This window comes from Berkeleyomyces rouxiae (assembly GCF_048999995.1).
Source record: "Berkeleyomyces rouxiae strain 22BRR77 chromosome Unknown BrBRR77_ptg000004l, whole genome shotgun sequence".
In the NCBI taxonomy this organism is placed as follows: domain Eukaryota; kingdom Fungi; phylum Ascomycota; class Sordariomycetes; order Microascales; family Ceratocystidaceae; genus Berkeleyomyces; species Berkeleyomyces rouxiae.
Window position 1 is genome coordinate 161527 of NW_027396494.1, and position 17088 is coordinate 178614.

Here is a 17088-nt window from a genome sequence, read left to right on the forward strand (position 1 = left end):
TAACAGGGAGGAAGCCTTGTATCCTCGGCGTCTGCGCCCAAGTGTTAGGTTGCCTGATTTTCCAGAGTTACACGTATGGACTGTGTAGCCTCAACTAAGCGGGGATCCTGTAATTAGTCCCACATTTCTAAACAAAAACGCTTATTAACAAGACAGCAAGCAAAACATAGAAGCTTTTGTCAGATGTCGCTGAATCTCGCAACAAAACCAAAAAAAAAAAAAAAAAAAAAAAAAAAGAAAGAAAATAAGGAAGGGAAGATTTCGAGTCATGACGTCTTGGAACATATATTTTTACTCTCAAGCGGAGCTTACAGACAATTTTCATTCCAGTCCATCTGCCGCTTCTACATCACAGCACACTCTAGCCCGTACATGGCACGTTCGACATTTTTCTTCACGATAAACCAGTCTGCGCGTCGCTGAGCATACTCGTAGACCTCTTCAGCGCGGAATATGCCACCAAACCGGTCATTATCGGCAATCACGGCCGCCATCTCCTTGGCGTGGCGCCCGTCAATCAAGTAAATCTGGCTCAGCTCACGGAGCGCGCCGAAATAGACCTGCAAATCAGTGTTTTTCAGCGAGCGGATATAGGCCCAGTACGCATTCATGTCGGCAATAAGTTTGACGGCACCGGCGGTGCTGATGCGCTGGCGCTTCAGGTGTTTGCAGATGGCGGTAAAGAGACGCAGGCCAACCTCGCCGTTAAAGACATCCAGCATGGCCTTGTCCGTCGTGCCGACCAGCATGCTCGTGTGCGATGACACGAGCTCGATGATGCGCTGCGCCGTGGCCGTGGGCCCAATGTCGAGCTCGGTGCCGAGTGTACTACGCTTGGCAGGTGCGGAGGCGTCGGCAGCCGGGGGGTTGTAATCCGTCGGCAATTGCGTTGTGCCGTGCAGGTATTCGACTTCGTTCATGAGCACGTCGATTCCCTTGTTGAGAATGGCGGCAACGTTTTCGTCGAGCATTTGCTCAAATTTCTTTTTAGCCTTTGCAGCAGGGTCGAGGAAATCCCGCTTGTCAACAATGTCAGTGGACATGAGCTGCTGCTCGTAGAATACATCAACCATCTGAGAAATAAGGTCACCGACGTTGACCAGCTCAATGAACATGACTAACGGGGCCACGGTAGTACTGGCGCTAGGGTGAGAACTAGCGCCTGAACCGCGGCTGGTTGAAGACGCGGCGGCCTCGCGTGGGTTGTACGCAGCCAGGTGGGAAATAGCTTGTTGGAAACCAGCATTCATATGCTGCGTACCAAGACTACGTAGCAATGCAACAAAGATTGCTTCGCACTGTTCACGAGCCTCGCCGCCAGCCTGGTTTCCAAGCGGAATGAAAACTGCAGCACGGCCGATGCTGATTTTGGCATGGTGGATTAAATCAACGGCTAGTTCCATGCTAAAGAGAGACTTGATACCTTCGAGTCGCGATGCCATGAGCGCAGCTTTTGCGGCAAGCTCATCGGTGGGTGCCTGTGCGGGGAGACTGGGCAACTTTGCCGTGTTTCCGTTATTGGAAGCCCCATCGCCTGCGGTAGTGGAAGTTGTTGGTTGTTCTACAGACTGGTCGGCAGATGCGTCCGTAGTTTTGGTGGTGGAGGAGGAGAAAGTAAAGCTAGGGAGCACATTTACAGGCATCATGACGACCGTTTTGAACGAGCTAAGAAAGTCCTTCTTGGCAGCTTGGCGGTTACTGAAACTGCCCATGAAGAATGACTCGACACTCGCATTTTGTTCTGAAAGATTCTTCTCCCACTCCGCCACTTTAGTGTCTGCGTAGCCTGTGAAAAAGTCTAATTCTTCCTGAAGGTATGTGAAGAGGTGTGGCTCAAACAACCGCCATGTCATCTCCTGGGCTTTTTTTAATATAGCTGCATTCGCTGCTGCCTCTTTTTTTGTTCCATCCTCTCCCTCACCGGAAGCCTCAGTAGAGACGACCTCATCAGAAGCAGCCGCCGGGCCTGCAACTTGAATCGATTGAAAAAACACGATGCACTGCTCGAAAACCCCTGATACGGCCTTGAGATAGGTTTCAATATTACGCTCGTGAGCATCGTCAAATAATGGCGTGATATAATCGTTGATAAGCTCATCGCGGCAGCGGTCGACAAGCATCCAAAATACACCCTTAGGCTCGGGGAATATACGCTCTATTACTTCAGCCTGCGTACTGATTTTGCTTAGTAGCGTCTGAAAGAATTTATGCGCTGGCTCCAGCAACATAACCCCATCGGCTGCACCACTCAAGCACTCCGCCCAGTCTTTGGAGAGAAGCTCTGGATCGCTAAAGATCGGGTGTTTATCAATGAATAACGTGCGACCCGCACCGCCACCATTGAGCAAATGCAGCACCGTAGCATAGCGCTTCATCCGACCGTCAACATCCCAAAATTCGTAGCCTTGTTCAAACTCGCGTAAAACAGCGCTCTCAAAGATTCCCATCATGGCTAAGACACGCTCCTCGCGTTCAATGGCACCGGCCGACCAGTCACTCCGTGAAAAGGCACGGAGGTTGGCTAGCATTTGGGCCTGGCGTTCGGGATCTCGGAAGACTTTGAATATGATTGGGTCCGTGTGGCTCCTAGAGCGCACAAGGTCGTTGTAAAATGGTGATAGTGCGCTATATACTTTGCCATACTCCTGGCGAGCGTAGCCGCGTTTGCTTTTGACATTTTTCATGACGTCGAGGATAGACAGCGGGTCTGAGGTCGAGCCGCCGGGTGGTTGACTGGGGTCTACTGGAGACATATGGTCTCTACCTTGTGAGTGGCCCGGTTGCATGGCGGGAATGTTGCTCAAGTTGTGCGGTTGTCCTCCGCCTATGCTGAGCGTCTCGAAGCCATCGAGGTCTCTGAGTGGTCGCGCCGAGACGGTAGGAGCGGCCTGTGCACGCCGGCGGTTGTTCTCTTCCTCGGCGGCCTGATCAAAAAGGGTAGTCGTCGCTCCCAATTTCATAGATGCTGCAGCCTTTTGTCTCGCTGCAGCCTCCCGCTGTCTTTGGATATCCTGCTCGAAGCGACGGCGAGCTTCAGTCTCATTCCAACAACCCATGCTGTTTAGTCGGGCCACCCACTGCGAGTCCTCGTACACCATCTGCCGCATGCGGCGGGACGCACAGGCGCATCGCATGAGATCGGGAATGTCGAGGTAGCCGAGGATCTTTTCGGTAATTTCTGGAGGCGTCAGCAGAGAGACGGGGCAAGAGGAGTGTGCCGTGGAGTGAGACCAAGGCTCAGCATGGGAGATCCAGGCAACTTACCTGCGGGCAGTATCGGGCGCAGATCCGTCATGTCAATGTTCTTCATGGCATTGAGAAAGCTAGGTGGCCCCAGCGGGGCGGCACCCGATCGGCTATACATGGCGAGCAGGACAGAGGACAAGGAGAAGATATGGTTGGTTGTACTGTTATGCGGCCAAGGAAAGGCCTACTTGGTAGTCAAAAAGCCAGCAAGCGAAATCAGTAAAACAAAATGAAAAAGAAAGTCGGAATGCATGGCTGTGCCCGGAAGCCGCGCTGAGATCTCATGCCCGGCAGTCAGGGACAACGGCACAAGCACAAGCTTGTAGGCCAAGTTGTGTTCTGCCGTGGGGGCGAACCCCTGTACTGGTGGCTGAGTCAGCGCAATCCCCGCTTTTGGGATCAGTAAGAGCGTGACAAGGGTTCCACTTGCAAGGTTACACGATACAGCGGGCGGTAAGGCGGCAATGTGTATCTATGTACATGTATACATGTATATTTGTACATTCTATACAAGGGCCAGAGCCGCCAAAGACAACCGCCAAACAACACCCAGACGAGTTCCCTGCGGCAAACTGTCAACACTTGACTTTCCCGTAGAATTAGTCCTTGTAATCTTGTTCTATTTTGATAGTTCTTTCAACACCATGGCCTGTAAGTATCACCAGTATATAATAACCCATGTCTAGCCCTGTATGTCTCCTCTCTCGCCACCCAATGTCTACCTTGATCTCTCCAAGTAGCCAGCCGGCCAGATTAGTCCAAAAACGTAAACAAATGGGTATGCAGCACGTTCATAGCGCGCGTAGCATTCGCTGCGTCAATGACACAAGATATGTTGATCTCGCTAGCGCCCTGGGAGATCATCTCGATGTTGATGTGGTGCTCACCAAGAGTCGTGAACATCTTGCCACTGATACCAATGGCGTTCTTCATGTCCGCTCCAATCAAACTCAGAATGGCCATGCGCGGCAGTACGCTGACCTCGCCGCACTCGGTTTGCAGCGCCTTGACGGCCGCGTCAAACACAGCAGGCTCAATGCATGCCGCATGTACGGCCATTGACACGTGCACTTCGGACGTAGAAATAAGGTCGACGCTGATCTGGTGGCGGTCGAGAATGCTAAAGACTCGCGCAAAGAAGCCATGTGAGATGGCGCGCTTGTTGGAGTGCACGTTGATAACAGTGATGCTGTCCTTGATGGTGACGGCCGTCGGCCGCTTGGGGTTGTCAACATCGTCGCCCTCGTTCTCGGCACGAATTTCGGCGCCTTCTTCCAGGTGGTGGTGGCCTCTTTCGGCGACCGGGGAGGCGATCCCGTTGGTAGCCTTGGAAGCCACACGCTTACCGCATGGCGCACTAGCGTCAGGCAGCACAATGGTGCCTTTTCCAGCAGGGTTCTTGACGTTCTTGATGCGGATCGGAATAGGCGGTTGGGCGTGTGTGACTTGATCCATGGTCAGATGGTGGATGACCTCAGAGCCATAAAAGGTGAGCTCTGCAGCCTCACTAGGAGTGATGCTAGACAGCAAGCGGGCGGTTGGCACTTTGGTAGGGTCAGCTGTGAAGATGCCATCGACTTCTTTCCAGATCTGCAGCTCTTCAGCAGCTACCGCAACAGCGCACAAAGCAGCGCACAAGTCAGTGTATCCACGGCCAATGTCGCCGTCAATGAGCGAACCAGGCACATTACCGAAGAAGCCAGTAACCACGGGTACCTTGGCGCCACAGGCATTGATAGCATTGCGGAAGCCGCTAGTGGCAGAAGCGTAGAAAGAAGCATCCAGACGGGCATTCAAGTCAAAGTGCAGACAATCGGACAGGTCGACGTAGGCAGCATCGACACCGACGTCCTGCAGCAGGGCGGCCATGAAACGGCAGCTCAGCTTCTCGCCGAATGAAACAACACGGTCCTTGGCGCGCGCATTGATTTCAAGGTGGAAGCGCTTGGCGGCCACAATGTACTCAACCAGCTCACCGCACTCGCGCGTGATGTCGGCGCTCAGGCTAGCCTGGATCTCAGCATTCTTGATGAAGGAGGCCACGGCGTGCAGGTGGTCATCGCAGATAGCCTTGACCAGCACGCGCGCATCATCGACGAGCTCCTGGCGGCGTTCCTCGGTGTGATGATGGGTGCCAATGGACAGCAATTTGCTGAATACAGTGAGGAGACTGTTGGGGGGTAGTTAGCGGGGTGAGTGAGAGGCATGGAGGTAGTAAAGGGAGAAAGATGCGGACTCACCGACTGGTAGTGCCCTCGGCCTTCTTGCCAGTACTCCGGGCAGAGCACACAACAATGACTTTGTTTCGGGACAGATACTCGCTACAGTAATGACATGGTTAATCACAGCGCACATGTCTCACCAAGAGGGAGGAGACCAACTCACCGAACAATATCAACGGCAATCTACATAGAGACCAAGCAGAGAGGCCCACGGCAAAGTCAGCAGAGAGAAACACGACTAACACGGCAAAATGGAGGGGGGGAATGAATGTCGTCCGTAGAGGGGCCGGAGTGGCAACGCACCTTGTCCGGGAACTTGCCGACGCTTGTTCCGCCAAACTTTTGCACGACCCAGCCGAGGTCGCCCAAGTTGTCTAGTACTTGCGACATGGCAGAAGAGGGAGAGAATGAAGGAGTGAGGGAGAGGGTATCGGAGAAGGAGAGGACAAAGAAGGTTTTTGCTCTGGTGCGTGAAACCCAAAGTTTTGGAAGAAAGAAAGCAAAAAAAAGAATTAATCAATGCGGCGTTTAAGTTTTTTTTGGCTTCTCGTTTAAAATGAAGAAAAGAAAATGACGAAAACCTGCAGAAAATGGGTGAAAAACAGGGACGTCGATTTCTTTCTCCTCTATTTTCCTGGCTTCAAAGAACACCACAAAAAAATAACTACAGAGAACAAAGAAGAAAAAAAAGTCGTCACTCGCTCGCCACTTGTCGTGCCGTCTTATCTTCAGCCGCTATCGCCAGCCTCGTGCACCGGGCTGGCCGTTCCTGGCCCTCGGTCTGTCTTCTTTGGCTCGCGCTGGTCCCGTCTCGCTCTAGCCCAGTCCGGCCCGGCCTATCTTCGGACCCTTCGTTATCAGTCACACCTCGCACCTCACCTCACCTCACCTCAGTGCACGACCTCACCCCATTTGCCAGGGGCTCATTTGGCCTCTTAATCCTTATTCAGTCTGCCCCCAGAATCGTCACTCCACCTGCGCACCACTCATGACTCAAAGACCCCCTGTCTAGCAGCTTCTATTCTATGTTGATTGACCGTGCTATAAGTCATTCCATCTGCTCAGGATGGAAGTTTGACACATGCTCGGGGCAGCGGCTCCCCCCCGATTGTAACTACATACTAACATGCTAGGGTCCATAACCCTATAGAATGAAACATGGCACATTCGGGTTTTCGGAACATCACATGATGCATTAGACGCAACCTTCTTACACTTACCATGCCTACACCTACCTTCTCCCAATTCCTCTCCCTCGACGCTGAGATAGCTGAAGCTGTCAAAGTGCGAGCGGAGACAGCTACCCAAGTGGCTCGTTTTTTTGTTGACGCCCATGCCTTCATGCAGTCAGCCCTCCCGTCCATCACGGACCATGCCGCCCGCAACTCGCTTGTTCGACAGCTTCTCGACGCGCACCGCGCCATCACCGATGGCACTTTTGACAACAAGTTCGACCCCAAAGGAGGTCGAGCCGCTCAGAATCGCTCCCCCCCGAAGGACCAGCCTGAGAAGCGCGGGCCCCAGCCTCGATCCTTCAGTGACGCCCTGAAAACGGGCCTCCCCCTCCCTCCCAAAATCCCGAACGGCGGCCGCCCCGCTGCCTACACCGCCAGTGCCCCAGCCGGCAACTCCCCCGCTCAACGACGCCCCCTCCAGGACACCCATGTATATGTCCCCCGCAACACTCCCACCAACACCCGCATTCGCCTTTACCCTAGTGAAGGCTCCCCGCTCAACCATGCCGCCCCGACTGACGTCACCCGGGTGCTCAACAACATTCCCTCGATCAAGGACACAGTCCTGAGGGTCCACCCCATGAAAGTGGGTTTCGCCATCGACCCCGTCGTGGCGGCTGACAACGGACCCCTGATCAAGCTCGCGAAGAACAGGGACGCCATCATGAGCGCTCTGTCCGCGGAACTCCGCGTCGTTCCGCCCTCCCACGGATACATCGTATCCAGAATCCCCAAAGAGGTGTTTTGCCCTGAGACGGGCTGCATCACCGCCACTACCGAAACGGCTGTCGCCCGCATTGCCAAGGACGAAACCGGCGTCCAGCCCACCCAAGTGCTGTGGTCTAAGCACTACGACCCCGAGGTGGACTCCACCATTACCGCCGTGATCTCGTTCCCGGAAGCGGTTCGCTGCTTCCACATCCTCAACTCCGCCCCGAGTCGTGCGCAGCAGCTTCGCTGCAGCGTCAACAGGTGCGACATCTGCCACGACTACGCCCACCCGACCAGGTACTGCAGACGCGTGCCGATGTGCAACTCGTGCGGCCTTCACGCCCACGCGGGAGATTGTGTATCTCCCACCCGCTGTGTTAACTGTTTGTCTCTGGAACACTCAACTGACTACGAGAAATGCCCCCTGCGCCCCGTCATCGTTCGCGGCGGTGTCTTTTCCCCGTCTGCGGAGGAACGCCGACGTGTCCGACGGGCTAACCGCAGGTCCAACAAGAAATCCGCCTCCAACGAGAAGCAGGACGAGCTTGCAGCCGTCATCGCCAACGCCTCGGCCCCCATCCCCGGTTTTATTCCGGCCCCCTCTCCCTCTGAGCCTTCCTCGAGCGTAGCTGCCGGGGAAACCAGAGGCTTCGCCCAAAGACCCAGCGGCTCTTCCGCGGACCGCACGACCGACTGCGTCATCGTCGGCAGCAGTCTAGACGATTGCGACATGGGAGGCACTGCGCCTTCCAGGCGCTTGTGAAAGTCCCCCACGGGAGCCCTCCGCCCTCGCGGCGCCCCAGAGAATACCAACGCGGCCGTAACCGGCCGCCCCAGCTAAAAATCTTCCAGGCCAATGTGCAGAAATCAGGCCCATGCCATGACACAATCCTTCACTTCGCGGCCGAGCATGGAGCAGACATTGTCCTCGTTCAAGAACCATGGTCCAACACCCGAGGCCACCGACGCCTGTCCAAGAGCTGCCAAGGGTACGACCTCTTCGCTCCCATCTCCCCCATCTCCTCAATATTCCGCCCAAGGTGCCTCACCTACGTGCGAAAGGCGTCTGGCCTCAATGCGGAACAGCTAAACACCACAGCCACCACCGACATGATATGTCTTCGTCTCAACACAAACCCCCAAATCCATATCACCAATGTGTACAGACAGCCAGGCCAGGGCATCCACGCCAGTCTAGATCCCCTCTTGACCATGGAGATCCGCCACAACTCCATAATCGCAGGCGACTTCAACCTAGTCTCACAAAGATGGAATCAACGATGCCCACCGTCAGCCGGAATCGGCACCTTTGAGGAATGGGTGGACGACAACGCGCTCAACCTGTGCATGCCCGCGAATTCGCCCACTCACAGGCGGGGCAACATGATCGACCTGGTCTGGTCCGACATGCCGGGCGTCTATTCCCACGTAGAACACGACCTTCACTCTGGATCCGATCACTCAACGGTAGTCACCACTGTCAACCTTGCTGAGCGGCTCGAGCCACCCAGGAGCCGTTTCATCCCAGACATGGCCCCACACATGGCCATCGACTTTGTCAAGAGACTCAACCGCATCCCTCCACCCCCGCTTTCCGCTTCGCCCGGGCAACTGGACACCGCGGTGCGAACGGGAATTGCGACACTACATGATACCCTGGTCGAGATTTGCCCCCCAAAACGCGTGTCCCCCGGCGCCCCGCGTAAGCCATACTGGAATCAGGAGTGCGCCACAGCCAGAAGCGAGCGCAACAACGAGAGACGACGGTCCGGCATTTGGAGCCCGGAATACCTAGCCCTGGCAAAGGCCCTCAGGAGCGCAACCTCCCGCGCGGCGAGAGCATTCAGGCGGAGACACATGGACGAGGTCAAAACCCCGGAAGCCGCCCACAAAGTCATGGGCTACTACAAAAAGAACTCCCGGTTTGCCCCGCCTCCCCTTGTACACGAAGGACACGCCTACTGCACGCCTGCCGAACGAGCCGACATCTTCCTACGCACTAAACTTTTACGACCAGCCTCCACTGGCGACCTCCACTTCGATGACTATAGCTCCGTCTCCCTACGCATAATTGATTTCCCGCCTGCCGCGTCTGAGCGGGAAGTTCACAAATGCCTCATAGACGTCCACAACTCTGCGCCTGGCGCAGATGGTTTAAATGCGGTGACGCTCCGCTCCGTCTGGCAGGCGCCTGAATGGCGCGCTTGGCTGATGAAACTTTTTGACCTCTGCCTCGCTACAGGCTACCACCCCACCCCATTCCGTGAAGCGCAAGTGGTCCCCATCCCAAAACCACACAAAGAAGATCTCACCTCGCCTGCGAACTGGAGACCCATCTCCCTACTCCCGACCATTGGTAAAGGTATTGAGCGCCTCGTCGCCCGGCGTCTCTCTAACTCGGCTCTCATCCATCGCCTGACCTCCTCCCAGCTCTGTGGAGGTCTCCCGGGGCGCTCCGCCACGGACCTTGTGGAAAGCCTGGTGCACCGCATCGAACACGGCCTCCAAAACGGAGAGGTGTCCTCCCTGGTTACCCTTGACATCGAAGCCGCGTACGACAGCGTGCTCCCAGGACGTCTGGCCTGCCGGCTCCTCGACTACGGCTTCCCTATTTGGGTCTGTCGATGGGCACGATCCTTCGCGTCAAATAGATCAGCTCACGTGCGCGTGGATTCCTTCATTGCCCCTACCACACAGCTAGAGCACGGCCTTCCACAGGGATCGCCTGTATCTCCCATTCTTTTCCTTCTATTCATTGCTCCCATGCATGACAGTAAGATGCTCTTCGGTTATGTAGACGACGCCGCCATGCTAGGGCGCGCTCCCACCCTCGCTAAAGCTGCTGCACAAGCCGCCCAGCTGGCTAACCAGGCCATTGCATGGGGAGCCCAGAACGGCCTCAGCTTCTCTCAAGGCAAAACTGAACTACAACACTTCCATCGGTCCTCGGGACGGGGGCCGACAGTAGTTATCGACGGAACCACTATTCAGCCCAACAAGGAAACCCGATGGCTAGGTATCCACCTGGATACCAAACTCAGTTTCCACGCCCATGTCAAGCATATGACAGCGAAAGCCACACGGGCTGCGGCTCATGCCCGATCGCTGGCCAACATCATCCGCGGCGTCCCGGCTAACCTGCTGCGCCTGGCGGCGTGCGCTGCTATTTTCCCCGTCTTGCTATATGGTGCCTCCGTCTGGTTCCATGGCCCCCAGAAGTTTCTGGCCAAAGGTAGAGTGGGCCCCGCCCGCCAACAGCAACTCGTCGACATGGTCACGAAGGCCGTCGCACGCACAGCCAGAGCCATTATCCCTGCGTACTGCACCACTCCTCACGCGGCCCTGTTCAGAGAAGCAGGCATCCTCCCCGCACGCGTCATGTTGGACCGCTGCCGCCGTCAGGCCGCCGTGCGCATTGCAAGCCTCGACGAACTCCACCCTCTAGCGCGATTAGCTAGAGCACGCACATCCACGCGCCTGACGCTACGACACAGAGAACTGCCCCGAGCGCCCCCCGCCACACGCATCTTGCCGCTGGCCTACCCACCACCAAAACCGCCAGAACCCAAGGATGCCCGGCGCATCCGTGCCGCCAAGTCGCGCATCGCCCGAATCCCTTACTGCGACCTGCAGGTTTTCTCAGACGGGTCCAAGCTACAAGATGGTTCCACAGGAGCCGCTGCGGCCCTCTACATCGCAGGCTTGGAACTCCCAACGGTCTCCACCCATCTGGGTAAAATGATGGAGGTCTACGACGCCGAATTGATCGGGGCACTCGCAGGCCTCAAAGCTGCACTCCAATCCCCTGCCGCCACCTTCGCCGAAAACGTCATCGTCATGCTCGACAACCAGGAAGCTGCTTACCGGCTCTTGGTCGGCCAACCCACTCTGACGTCGCAAGACATCATTCTCGATTTCCGCGCCACCGCCGACCGGTGGCCACTACGCACCCGCAACTCCATGTCACCTGGCCCCGGGAAGGTCATGGTACAGTGGATCCCCGGACACACCGACATCCCCGGCAACGAAGCTGCAGATCGGGCGGCCAAAGCAGCCGCATCCACCCCTCCTCCCGAGCATCATGAATCTGTGTCCAGCCTGGCGGCCCTCGCATCGTGGGCCCGGTCACAACACCTGAAGAACGTCACCGCCTACTGGCACGGCAACATCCCAGGAACATACCTGGAACTGCAGATCCCATGGTACGTAAAAGCCCCACCTGAACTCCATCTACCCCGATTCTACCTGAGCTACCTCCTGCAATGCCGGACAGCCCACGGGGACTTCGCCTACTATCATGAAAAGCTCGGGCATCCTCCGGAAGGGAGGACATGCGCCTGTGGCTCTGCCAAATCTCCCACGCACTTCCTGCTGTGCAGACCCGCCCGGAGGCAGGCGGAAATCGCCGAGCCCAAACTCCGCCTTGGTAGTATCCACGTCCTCCTGGGCACCCCCAAAGGCGCCATACTCTTTGCTCGCTTCTTAGGGGCATCAAATTTCCTGACGCGGTACGCCGTACCCGTCCACTTTCACCCCAATGAATCTCTGCCTGTGACAGGCCTGGCCGAAAGGCCCCAGTCATCATCTCCCTAAAGTAGTAGCCTCCACTCTCTCGTGTAGCTATATCATTGCACCCTGCGCATCGCGGGTGTTGGCCGTAGTTTTCATAGAAGTCCGCATGTCCCCACCAGGATGAGGTTGTGACTCACGAGCACCTTCCCCGGGCCTTGCCCCTAGGGTTGCCATGCACGTGACAGCTCCCTGCGCGACTATAAAAAGTAATAAATAAAAATGATGCATTAGACGAAACTCCGCCTTGGTAGTATCCACGTCCTCCTGGGCACCCCCAAAGGCGCCATACTCTTTGCTCGCTTCTTAGGGGCATCAAATTTCCTGACGCGGTACGCCGTACCCGTCCACTTTCACCCCAATGAATCTCTGCCTGTGACAGGCCTGGCCGAAAGGCCCCAGTCACCATCTCCCTAAAGTAGTAGCCTCCACTCTCTCGTGTAGCTATATCATTGCACCCTGCGCATCGCGGGTGTTGGCCTTAGTTTTCATAGAAGTCCGCATGTCCCCACCAGGATGAGGTTGTGACTCACGAGCACCTTCCCCGGGCCTTGCCCCTAGGGTTGCCATGCACGTGACAGCTCACTGCGCGACTATAAAAAGTAATAAATAAAAAAAAAAAATGATGCATTAGACGAGGTGCTATTTATCCAGTGTCACCACATGTTTATTTTCCTGTTAGAAGGCCAATCACATGCGTGAACTGCCACGGCCCCCATCCATCCAAGGACTTGGGCTGCCCGGTCCGACCATATGTCAGGAATGGGATTGTGCGCCAGCTCCCCGCGGAAGCGATAAAGAAAATCTGCGCCGGCTTCGCCCAGAAGCCTACCCCGACAGCCCCGGAGACCGGCACCAACGAGAAAAGCCCCTCTCCAACCGAGGAACCCCTCGCCCCAACGACACAGTCGGATGTCATGGAAGTATCCTCCGACTCCGATTCCGAAACCCACTCCTCCCCCGATTCGTCTACATGTTAGGAAACCCTATCAGGACGATCCGAGAACAGGAGACCACTGACTCCCGCCCCCCCACCTTCGTGTTTTTCAAGCGAACGTGGGCAGGGGCGGCCCGGCACACGATCTTGCTCTCCACTTAGCTGAGAAGAACAAGGCGGATGTCGTACTCCTCCAAGAACCGTACACCTTCAAAGACAGGCATGGCGCTGTCCGTACTAAATGCCACCCTAATTGGGACACTTTCCTGCCTGTCGCTGACCCTGAAACCCGACCCAGGGCTATAACCTTCATCCGCAAAGAAAAAGGTTTACACCCGATCCAGCTCTGCCCGACACGCACTGGCGACTGTGTATGGCTGCAACTGGAAAGGAGCGGAAGAGAAATCTAAATTGTTAACGTATATCGCCACCAAGAGATCCCGGCCGCTGACTTGATCAGATGGCTGGACCCGATCTTCGGGAAATGTCTGATAGCAGGAGACTTCAATCTCCACCACCCCTACTGGGAACCCGGAGTGTCAATTTCGAACGAAGCGAGCGTCTTTGCCAACTGGATCGACGAGGTGGGTCTCTCTCTGACCAGCCCTCCCGGCGTCCCGACACATGCCAGAGGACACACCCTAGATCTATGTCTCTCCAACATCCCAGGTGTTGAGTCCGAGATAGCTAGCACTCTTGACACTACTTCCGATCACTCCACAATCCGGACAAGGATCCCCTTTGGCAAGCCTGTCCCGCCCGAACCTCTACCCGGTTACACATTGGCCCCCGAGAAGATACCTGAGCTTAGACGTACGTTCAGATCGCTCCCTCTACCCCACCTCCCTCACCCCGACTCCCCTCCCACCACGACGTTACTCGACGAGGCCGTAGAGTGCCTGAACCTGTCCATTGAAGCCGCCTTGGCCGCCACCATGGAGAGACGAAAGAAAGCCTCCCGCAGAGGCACACCCTGGTGGAACAAAGACTGCAAGGATGCCGAGCGAGCTTACAAGGACGCCATCCAAACAACGACCTTTGAAATCGGCAATTTGATCAAAGCAAAAAAGAACCTACGCAACGCTGTACGCCGCGCCAAGAGATCGTTAAACAAAGAGAGAATCGCAGACGCCTCTACCCCCGACAGCCTGTGGAAAATAGCTAGATGGCGCAAGCCCAATAACCTCTCTGGAAGCCCCCCTTTGCAAGACGGCGACAGAACCGTAGTGACCCCCTTGGAGAAGAAGGACCTGCTGGCGAGTCGACTCCTCGATCGGGGTGACCTGACGAGGGACCTAGACCCAGGAGGCTATCACACGGCCCCTGCCCGTAGGGTCGATATGGACACTGAATTCAGTAAAGCAGAAGTCCGCCGAGCAGTGATAGGAGCAAAAAACTCAACTCCCGGCCGTGACGGCGTATCAGTGGCTATTCTGAAAGCCCTTTGGGGTGAACTCGAAACCTTCGTGACATCCTTATTCTTCCTGTGCTTCAGATGGGGGCATCACCCTGCACCCTTCAAACATGTCGAAATCGTGGTCATCCCCAAACCCGACAAAGACCCTTCTCTCCCCGGCTCATGGCGTCCCATCGCCCTATTACCGTGCCTCGGCAAAGGCCTCGAGAGGCTCATCGCCAAGAAAATCACGTTCCTAGCCCTCGAAAACTCAATTCTCCACCCACAACAATTTGGCGCCCTGCCGAAAAGAAGCGCATCTGATCTGGTGGCCTGCGTCATCCATGACATCGAAAGAAATTGGGCGGAGAGCAAGGTGAGTACCTTATTGACCATGGACGTTAAAGGCGCTTTCGACGCAGTCCTCCCCGGTCGACTCTAATGTCGGCTCCGCGAACAAGGCTGGCCCACACATTTGACAAGCTGGGTGGGTTCCTTTGTATCCGACAGAAAATGCCGGTTGCGGATGGGCTCGTTCCGATCGACAGGGAAAGACATATCGTGCGGCGTCCCACAAGGCTCTCCGGTATCCCCATTCTATTCATGCTGTTCCTTCAGCCTCTGATCAGTACCAAACACCGATTCAGCTACGCAGACGACGTGGCTATTCTCGCCAGCGGCCGGTCACCCTTGGAGTCTGCAGCCTCGGCTCAGTCTGCTGCCGAGAAAATGCGAAAATGGGCTCACGAGAACGGAGTAGAGTTTGCACCAAACAAGACTGAGGTGCTCCACTTCACACGATCCCGCCTCCACCCCACCCTCCGGTAACGATTGGTGGAACCACAACTTCCCCGAAGAGCTCTATGAGATGGCTTGGCTTCTGGCTCGACTCCAAGCTGTCGTTCAACAAGCACGTAGAGACATGGTCCACCAAGGGACGCAAAGCAGCCAACTTTCTGAGGTCCATCTCGAACACGCAGAGTGGCGTTCCTCCTGTCATGGCCCGACTTGCGGTCATTGCTTGTGTGATCCCTACCGCAACGTATGGTGCAGAAGCGTACTGGCCAGGCCTCCACCAGACGAGCTCCAGGGGCAATCAAGTCTCCACTGGGGCTAAACACCTCGCAAGCAAAATAGAGGGCACGCTCCGAGTCGCGATGAGAGCGGTGCTGCCAGTTTGGAAGACCACGCCGTCCTCAACCCTTCATCGCAAAGCCTCAATCGCCCCCGCCTTGCTCCTCCTGGAAAACAAACGACAAAGGTTAGCCGCTAGGTGGACAAGCCTGGACTCCGCTCACCCGCTGGTAACCCGAGCCGACGCCAGCCCCGAAACTAGACTTGGCCGAACTCTTTCTCTGATCGAGCACAAGCCTCCAAGACCCAAGCTGATGCCCCCGCCCAAGACGGCACAACCGACCAAGAAAACCAAGGAAGGCTACGACTTCTCCCCGCTCCGGAAGGCAGCCGCCACCCGTGACATCCTGGTGTACTCAGATGGCTCCAAGCTTGATGACGGCCGCACTGGCTGGGGATTTGTCATCTTCCAAGGTGGCCATCTGCTCGGAAGCGGACGCGGCTCCCTTGGGACGAATCACGAAGTCTATGACGCTGAGATAGCGGGCGCGCTGTTTGGTTTGAGGATGGCCCTCCGGACCCCCTGCACCTACTTAGCCGACAATATCCTGGTGATTCTAGACAACCAGGCCGCTCATGACTGCCTCCTCCCCGGGGCCACACCGACAGACACCAGCCAAGACCGCATCCTTGAGTTCCACTCACTTGCTAGCACTTGGCCCAACCGACACCGCTACCCTCGAGTACAAGTGGGACAAGTCCTCCCGCTCTGGGTCCCTGGACACAAGGGCATTCCCGGCAACGAAATGGCTGACACCCTGGCAAAGGAAGGCGCGACTCTGACTCCACCACCCGACCTAACCCCCTCCATCGCCCACGTTCACCGTGTGGCACGTGAAAGGCTACGCGTTGCGTATGCAGAATGGCGGGCTGTATCAGCCCCCACGTCATATAAGGACCTCGGGCTCACGGCGGCCCTGAAGGCCCCATTCGAACTGACAATGCCCAGAAGGACTCTTGGCTGGCTGCTCGCTGCTCGTTCCCACCACGGGGACTTTGAAGAATACCACGAGCGTATGAACCACACCAACTTCAAAGCCACTTGCTTATGTGGGAAACGCAAAGACCCCCTCCACTTCTTCTTCTGTTGGAAAGGCAAACGTCTGTCGAAGGTCTTCGCCAGGAGGCCCATGCACTCGACGATTGACGATGCCCTAACCACGAAGCAGGGCGCACATGACTTCCGCAGGTTTGTCGAGGAAACAAAATTCTTCGTAGATATTTGCCCGTAGCCTGTAGCCTGTAGCCTTGTTTTGGCGGACGGTAGGAGAGAAAGCTTAGCCAGGATAGCGCTGCTCGAGTCCCCTTCCGCTCCCTAGTTCCGACCGGTTTTTCCTCTTTTCCCGGGGTAGATGTACCACATAACCTTTCCTTTGTTTTCCGGACCTTCATCTTGGAGGGATTTTCGAGGACCCTAGGGTGCCTCGACGTCTAACGATCCAATAGGGTCGGGCCCACGTGACCCACAGACAGACGTAAAACGTAATAATAATAATTTTCCTGTTAGCTAGCTATACTTCTAGAGAAGTCCTGCCAAATGTGAAAAGGTCAAAGATGTCCGTCCGGTCGTCTATTGCGCCGCAACAAAAGTATCCCAAAAATGCAAATCAAGAATATAAAAACAAGAAAATAAACCCC

At 56.0% G+C, this 17088-nt stretch overlaps 5 protein-coding genes across 5 annotated transcripts; 3 read left to right on the forward strand and 2 right to left on the reverse strand.

The window, feature by feature from the left end:
- Positions 1–344: 344 nt before the first annotated feature.
- BROUX77_004234 (uncharacterized protein) lies at positions 345–3364 on the reverse strand (the record flags this gene model as incomplete). The annotated part of the gene is made up of 2 exons (XM_073748974.1): positions 345–3178; positions 3265–3364. The coding sequence occupies 2 exons, from the start codon at positions 3362–3364 to the stop codon at positions 345–347; spliced, it is 2934 nt and encodes a 977-aa protein (XP_073604691.1).
- A 635-nt stretch (positions 3365–3999) lies between these two features.
- BROUX77_004235 (uncharacterized protein) lies at positions 4000–5858 on the reverse strand (the record flags this gene model as incomplete). Its single annotated transcript, XM_073748975.1, has 4 exons — positions 4000–5416; positions 5487–5567; positions 5632–5651; positions 5772–5858. The coding sequence occupies 4 exons, from the start codon at positions 5856–5858 to the stop codon at positions 4000–4002; spliced, it is 1605 nt and encodes a 534-aa protein (XP_073604692.1).
- Positions 5859–6689: 831 nt separating this feature from the next.
- On the forward strand, positions 6690–8177 carry BROUX77_004236 (uncharacterized protein; the record flags this gene model as incomplete). Its single annotated transcript, XM_073748976.1, has 1 exon — positions 6690–8177. The coding sequence occupies one exon, from the start codon at positions 6690–6692 to the stop codon at positions 8175–8177; it is 1488 nt and encodes a 495-aa protein (XP_073604693.1).
- A 347-nt stretch (positions 8178–8524) lies between these two features.
- BROUX77_004237 (uncharacterized protein) lies at positions 8525–12007 on the forward strand (the record flags this gene model as incomplete). Its single annotated transcript, XM_073748977.1, has 1 exon — positions 8525–12007. The coding sequence occupies one exon, from the start codon at positions 8525–8527 to the stop codon at positions 12005–12007; it is 3483 nt and encodes a 1160-aa protein (XP_073604694.1).
- Positions 12008–13404: 1397 nt separating this feature from the next.
- BROUX77_004238 (uncharacterized protein) lies at positions 13405–16682 on the forward strand (the record flags this gene model as incomplete). Its single annotated transcript, XM_073748979.1, has 4 exons — positions 13405–13504; positions 13590–14692; positions 14935–15140; positions 15641–16682. 4 exons carry the CDS (start codon positions 13405–13407, stop codon positions 16680–16682), a joined length of 2451 nt encoding a protein of 816 aa, XP_073604695.1.
- Positions 16683–17088: the final 406 nt, after the last annotated feature.